At 35.3% G+C, this 7,644-nt stretch overlaps 1 protein-coding gene across 1 annotated transcript; it reads left to right on the top strand.

The window, feature by feature from the left end:
* Positions 1-3,594: 3,594 nt before the first annotated feature.
* LOC145107992 (CA-responsive protein) lies at positions 3,595-6,061 on the top strand. The gene is made up of 6 exons (XM_079044967.1): positions 3,595-4,413; positions 4,921-4,973; positions 5,102-5,189; positions 5,273-5,371; positions 5,477-5,604; positions 5,830-6,061. The coding sequence occupies exons 1-6, from the start codon at positions 3,841-3,843 to the stop codon at positions 5,864-5,866; spliced, it is 978 nt and encodes a 325-aa protein (XP_078901093.1). The 5' UTR covers positions 3,595-3,840; the 3' UTR covers positions 5,867-6,061.
* Positions 6,062-7,644: the final 1,583 nt, after the last annotated feature.

Raw genomic sequence — 7,644 nt, 5'->3', positions numbered from 1 at the left:
GAGGTCTTTGGCACTTGAAATGGCACTAGTGTGTGAGATAACAAGGGTGGGCCGATTTCTAGAGTGCTTCATATTCTCTCAAAGTCTTCCAAGTTGTTTTGGTGATTTGTGATTCCACTTGAGGCATTCACATTATTGGTGCTAGGCTCTTAAATCTCCAAGCAATCAACCACAAGAAAAGGTATGTCATTCTACTAGTTTTATATTACAAGTACCCCATGATATGCTAGTTAGGATGAGAACCTTGGAAAAATCAAACTTTGCATGTATAATAGAGAAAACATAGATCCAAGGTTTCTAGGGTTGCATGCACACCATAGGAGTGTTAGAATGCTCAAAACCCATTAGGTTTTACTTGGGTTTGCTCTTGATTGCTTATTTGAGTTACAACTATAAGCTTACCTGAGGAAATAGCTACAGTTCACTGGTTCACCACCACCACCTTCAACCGTTACTCATATTCTGAAACAAAAACTGATATTCGGCTAGCACTATCACCATCTTCACCATAATAGTAGGTGTTCATAAGTGTGGTTTTGTGTTCTTAAATGTGTGTGTGTTCTTGATTGAGAGTATGTGTTTGTCTGTTTATGTTTTGAGTGTATACATGGGCAGTTTAAGTTGCAGCTTAATTGGTTATGGAAGAAGAAGACGGGGATGGGGCATATTGATGTGTGTGTTGTTGGGTTTTTAATCAAAATAGTCCAATTATAAAAACAAAATTAGATGTAATTAACAACGGAATCATTTTTTATTGAATAAACTAAAACCATTTTATGCCCAGCAAGGGTCATTTTTCAAGAACTTAGAAAGAATAAACATAACCAAAGAAGAACAAATCATAACAACTTTTAAATACTTTGGTTCCTTCTGGCAATTAGGAAGTTGATGGAGATGGCTCTAAGCTATAAATTAAGTTCTGTATAATATATCCACCAAGAAAGCTTTGAACCACCAAATGTGCTAGTAAACACTTGTTATAAAGTTGTTCTTAATTTTTAAGACTTATACCAAATTAGTACTTAAAGAAAAGCAACTTTATTGTAATGCCCGCAGATTCGGGCTAGTCAATTTAGAGATAATAAGTGTTAAAAATGACTTTTTTGATAGAAGATTATTTATGACAAATAACCTTAAAAAAAGTTATAGTATATGTGACAAGGATTTTGTACATATAAAGAACGATGAAATCCGACTTCGTATGAAGAAGTTATGCTTCTTCGAAGTTTCGTGATTAAACCAGCATGACTATACGTATCGTAAAAATGATTTTTTGATAAATTACTTTTTAGCCTATAAGGTCTAAACGGAAGTCGTAGTAGTCGTTAAACCGAGAGCGTACATATAGAGAACGTCTAAATCTGACTTCATTAGAGGAAGTTATGATTTTTCTAAGATTCAGCGTAGCAATATACAACTTAGAAATCGAATCGGTTGATTTTTAGTCGAAACGATCTAAATGAGAATTGAATATCTCGTTAATAGGAGTTCAACGATATAAATATAGTCAAGAACGAACGTCAGACGAGAGAGTTATGAATTTTTAATGGACTTTACCAGTCTAAGCCTGTTTAAAATATAACTTCAAAAATAAATTCAAAATTAGCCGACGGAGTCTAAACGAAAGTTGTAGATATCACTGATAGCTACGCGTGGATATAAAGAACGTCATAAACAGAGCGTGTATGCAAAAGTTATGAATTTTTGAAGATTTAAAATCTACATACGTATTTGCTTACTGCCCACGCCACTACGTTGGGCATAGCCCTAAATCACATTGGGCGTACTCACTATGCTGGGCGTAATATGAAATTACGTTGGGCGTACTCCATCCTGACAACCTATAAATAAGTTGCGAAAATCACTCCTTTGCTCACATCTTGCAAATCCATTTGCTCCAAGACTTCTTTCTTCTTGAGTCCAAGTCGTTCTAGTCCTTAAGGGTGTTTAGCAAGGCTCTAGGCATCAAAAAGCCTGACAAATAGAAGCTCTCGAGTCGGAATTTTGCCAGTACATATCCCGACCTTTTCGCTAGAAATCCCTGTAAGATAAGCTACACTCTATTTCTTTTAGTATAACTTGTATTTATAGTTATAAGTCGTTATCATAAACCTATAAATAAGATTTATCAGTAATTCCAAGTCATTATACTGATTGATCTACTTACGGGAGAGATTTTTAGAATGGTCGTGTTGGCTTGATAGTTGGATTTCAGAAAGGCTATACGCCGAAATGGTCTTGCCTCCCAACTGTCCTGCATGGTTGATCCTTACTTGGTAGATCTTGATGTAGATATTGGGATTAGTGAGGAATCTAGACTATAATTATTATAGTCATCAGGATTACAAAACTAGACTAAGGCTTAACACTTTATGCGTCTAGGTCTTTTCAAAGTACGAAGCAAAGCGCTGCCGAAATCGTCAGTTACCAATTTTCATCAATTGAGTGCATAATTACTTTCATCTTACACATAGATATGAAGTATCTAGATAATTACATGCTTATGTGCTGACAATATTATGTGTTAGATAAGGTATTATGAGATGATGTTTAACTAATTTAATCATATAAGTATTATACACTTATAAATATGTATTGGATAGTAATAGTTGATGGTAGATATGAGATGATAGATAGGTGATGATAAGTAGGAGATGACTAAGAGATGCCCTGACCTTGACTTGCGATGTTGCGATGTAGTTATCTACCGGAGTATAGATGGCGACCACTGACTAATCTAAACAAGTCGTGTGGAAACACCGAAATGCTCATAACCTGTAGGTGATTAAATTACGAGTTCGGGCGATGTAGTAACTACGTATTCATGCAATGATACTCTAACCCTTACTAGACACTTATTGGGGGAGTAATCCGTGAAACAGTACTGTCTATGCGATATAGGCGATGATCCTTAGGAAAAGTCCTTAACAACAAACATATAAGGAAATGCGATGTAGGCGATGATAGGGATATGTGATGTAGGAGATGACCCTTCAGAATAATCCTTAAGGAAGAATAAATAAAGAAAAAGGGGATGGTTAATTGGGTTAATTTTTTGACATGAAATATGTGAATAAACAAATTAATCATATTATTGTGGGTTGGAAACCCTATGTATCTCGTCAGGTTTCTCAACCTGACCTACTCAGTTTATTTGTATCACAGGTATCGATACGAATATACATTACACTGAGAGATTAAATGAAACATAAATTATTAGTATAAATTAATGTAAGATCTGTTTATGCTTATATTTTATATCAGATATGACATTTCAAGCTTTGAATATATATCAATATCGAACGTTTCTTCGAAAATGTTTAATGTTAATAGTCTTTATAATTAATACTTCAATTAACGTTTTTATATGTGTCATTAGAGCACATATTAGAAAATTCCTATGAAGTTTTGTCATCCAAAAGTAAAGTCTCAAAAACTCGTCAAACCGTGAGCTTAAATCTGTAATTGAATTAATTAAAAAAAAAAAAAAAAAAAAATCAAAACATATACCAAATCCCTCATAAAGATAAAACGAGTCGTCTAGAGTTGGGTCATGGGTGTATTTGGACCATTTAAATTGGAAAAGCTAAAACTGGAATAGACGAAAGTTATGTTGCAAGTTTGAAAAGACGCAAATGGGAATGGGAATTGGAATTTAAACATCGCATTCAACGGCATCATTCCACCATTTTTGATTTCTGGTTTTGATTTCGATAACAGAAAAAAATATCTTCAATCTCCTCCACCCACTACCACTGTAAACCACCACAACCACTATTCCCGCTTGCAAAAAATGACGCACCATTTGCTCTTCCCAACTCCCTAAATCCAAATCCAACAATGCCCATCATCCACGATAATCAGAATCACCCCCTTATGTTTCCCTTTCTCTTTGTTTCCCTCCTCTCTTTTTCTCTCCTCTTGTTTTCTCTCTACGCCAGAAGACGGCGGCGGCAGCGCCAGCTCTGCCTCCATCATTCACCACCACTGCTCACCGACATTGTCCGTACTATCAATACTAATGATCGCATTCACAGTACCACCATTCAAAACCTAAAATCGAACGTTTCGAACCCTAATAATTCCTTGCTGCTTGAGATCTTGCCGGCACTATACGAGGATAATCAGGCGCCGGAGAAGAGTGAGTCTACGGTGGCCGGCGACGAGGAGTGTGGAAAGAAGAAGAAGAAGAAAAGAGGGAAGAAGAAACGATCTGATGCCGATGATTCGTCGAAAAGTCAAGTTGTAATAAAGGAAGGATTGATTGAGGGGATTGGAAAAGAGAAGGAGAATCAAGATTTAGTGTGTTTATACCCTTTTACTTCGTCTTCTAGTGCGACACAGAGAAAGATTAAGCAACAATATGATCAGCTTGTGAAGTCTCATGAAACCGATGGATTGACTCTTCTTCAGGTTCATCTTTTTCTTTGTCTTGATCACATATTTCATATGTTTCTCTTAGTTTGTCTATTCAGAACCTACAATGCTACATTATTACTGTGTGCAAGTGCAACAAATTGTAACTTTTAGGGGTAATCCAACGAAGTGGATCAATTAATGCCGTTATGATTTCTTTTCTTACCTGTTTATGCAACCAATTTGGTAAAATACTGCTTAAAATGGTTATAAACTGTTAACAATTGAAACACTGATGCATAAATTGGTAACAAATCCACTTTGTTGCCTAAATTGGCGAAAAAGTATAACTTTTTACCCTAACTTCAATGGGCTTGAAGAATGACTCTGGGGTTGCAAAATAAAGAACTTATGTCCAAATTGATAGATTTCTTAAATTAGGTAATTATTCAGAGGTAGGTACAGTTCTTTTCCTTTTGTTTAATGTGTTTTTATGTGTTAATTCTACTTAACCACCAACTTGAATCCATCATCAATAAAATAAAGGTTATAAGTGGCTTTCAGGTTGGACAATTTGCAAACTGCTTGATTGAAGCAAGAGATGAACTGAAGCACAAGTATGTAAACAAGCTCATATGCATCTTTCAAATAACCTTCAAAATATCTTTACCCTCTTCATTTTCCATTAAAAGTGTAACTAATAAAAACAAACATTGTTATTTTATGCTCATTCTGTTATCAACAGGTCTGAGGTTATACATCGAAAATTTACCATTACAAAGGCCCTACTATTTAAAGCAGACAGATCTTCATTTGACAGACTGCGTCAACAGGTTGGTGACAGAAATTTATTTACAATTAATTTGATTAAAAAATAGAGTAAAATTCGGTTGTGTTAGTATGTAGTTATGTGCAGATATACAAGCTAGAGTTAGAACAAAAGAGGCTAGAAGAAGATGCATTTGTATATAATTGGCTCCAACAACAACTTAAACTCTCACCAGCTTATAAAAAGGTAATCCAATAAAATAAAGTACATTGCCTATATTAGTAAGTAGTTTGTTATTTTGTGACATTCAATCTCTCTTTTTATGGACTGATATTGAGACTCGTGTAATAGATGCTTGAAATTGGTGTTTACATGGAGATGAAGGCTAAATCTGTGGAAACAACAGAGGATACGGACTCTGATATATCTGATATTTCTTTTGAGGAGTTATTAGCTCAGGAGAAAAAAGATTCGTTTTGGTTAGTTTCCAAATATACCCTTATATGTTAGTTTTTATTATATATCTAAATGTCATTTTTATGTTATTTTATATTTGTCATCTAGCTTAGCAGGTAGTTTTTACTAAATGTTATTACGTTATCAGCTATCAACTAGCTTATCAGGCAAAAGCTAGCTTTTCAGCTAGTCTGCCAAACACAGACTTAGTGGTATCTCGTGGTTGAATGTTATAAGTTGATGTGCAGGCAAAAGAAGGGGAAAACGAGATCAGGGTTGAGTTGATGAAGCCCAAGGCATGCACGTGTGCAAGATTTTTATTGCTTAATGTGCTTAATTATATGGGTTCTTTTGTAGATTAGAGTCTCTCATCATGGCAAATGTAAAACTCCAACTCAATAGCTTTTTTTGTTTTCTTCTTGGTGGTTTAACATGCCATTTACTTGTTATTTAATTACAATTATTTTGGTTTCCTTGATCCATCTTCAATTTGTATGTTTCGCCTGAGTGAGTGTAGGTGTCAAAGTAATGGATAGGTTAAAGTGTAACCTTTGTGTGTGGCTCAAAATGAGTAGAGAAGGATTGAGTTTACCTAAGAACATTTAGTTTTAAATTTTATATAAATCATTAATATGTTAAATATAATGACAAGATGATATGTGGGTATTACAAAAATATCTTAATTTTTTTAATAAATCAAATTTATATATTTTTTGTTTTTAATAGGGTTTTCACTAAAATGACAATATATTGCGTCCTTATGTTCGGCCTTACTCCTTTTTTTTGTGGATTTAACAAAATGATCGTGCGGTAAGAAAAATTTACCATGCAAATCACGAGTAAAAGACAAAAAATCCTCACATGCAGAAGTTCAATATTGTTGTATTTTGTCCATTTCACTTTGAAAAACAAGTGACTATCATCCTATTTTTTCCACATGTGGATCATTGGTTGATAAGTATGCTCCCGTCGCAAGGCAATAATCAATAATCCTTTGTTTTTAATATTTTTAGCAATGATAAGTATTTCAGGAACATACTCATGAGTAGGTTTTAGCCTTTTATGTTATTTCATATTGTTAGTGTAACGTCCGGATCTTTGGAGGTATTTAAATTTATGAATTTTGGATTTTGGGCGGTACCACGCCGTGGTGAAGGCATCCCACGACATGGTGAGGGTTGATGTGTCGCCGATTTTAAATGGTTGCCACATCATGACAGTTGTTTCATGAGAAACCCTAATTTCTGGGGTTTTTGCCATATTTAAGGGAATGTGATGGCTAGAGTTGATCACCCTCAGCCTCCAAGCAAACCCTACCCTCCATTGTTGCTCTCTAAGTTTTTTGTGTTGATTTTTTGAGATTATAAGAAGAAGGAGAGACTTCTAGACTTGGATTCACCAAACAACTTTTCTCGCCATCTTATTGTGCATCTTTTGGACTCTTGTAAGTCCCCAAGTTCTAAGCTTTATGATTATAGAGTGCTAGATCTTGTATTTTGTCCCATTTCTTCTTGATCTTGTTAGATGGGATGAAGAGACTTCATAAAGGTTGCAACTTTGTGAAGCTCTGGATCATTTGGAGTAGTTCATGGTTTGGATCTGAAGTTTGATGGTTGGTTTGTGCCATGCATAAGATTTTGGTCATAAAATCCTATTTTGACCTAAGTTGAGTGCAAGACTTGCATTGGACATGCAAGTATAAAAAGCATCAATCTTTAGGTTGGTTTTGGTATTATAAGCTCTTCTGGAGCAAATGAGCTTGAGACTCAAGGGATTAAGTGGTTCTTGATAAGTCATTGCCATTCTTTAGCCTTTTTGGATCTAAGACTTGAGATCTAGACCTCTTGGTGGATCTCAAGGGATAAAGGTGGCAACTTTACCCTTTTTGGACATTAGAAATGATCAGATCTGGACTTTGGAACCTTTGGAATTGGAGGATTCGACTTAACTCATTAAGACGTTTTGGATCCAGTTCCCACGGCGTGGCCTAGGCTGCCACGACGTGGTGACTGGGGGATTCGCGCCTTTTTTGTCATTTGAAAGTCACGATGTGGCCAAGGATG

Source organism: Lactuca virosa, chromosome 4 (genome assembly GCF_052849685.1).
Source record: "Lactuca virosa cultivar CGN04683 chromosome 4, Lactuca_virosa_CGN04683_v6, whole genome shotgun sequence".
Taxonomy (NCBI): Eukaryota; Viridiplantae; Streptophyta; class Magnoliopsida; order Asterales; family Asteraceae; genus Lactuca; species Lactuca virosa.
Note: the sequence above shows the minus strand (reverse complement) of the source record. Positions and strands in the feature narration are given on the sequence as shown.

What these genes read in the sequence shown, in the direction of transcription:
- LOC145107992 (XM_079044967.1), top strand. Translation starts at nt 3,841, where the DNA reads ATGCCCATCATCCACGATAATCAGAATCACCCCCTTATGTTTCCCTTT. An exon ending in ATGGATTGACTCTTCTTCAG is followed by an intron (nt 4,414 to 4,920) that starts GTTCATCTTTTT and finishes AGTGGCTTTCAG; the next exon opens with GTTGGACAATTTGCAAACTG. An exon ending in GAGAAAAAAGATTCGTTTTG is followed by an intron (nt 5,605 to 5,829) that starts GTTAGTTTCCAA and finishes GTTGATGTGCAG; the next exon opens with GCAAAAGAAGGGGAAAACGA.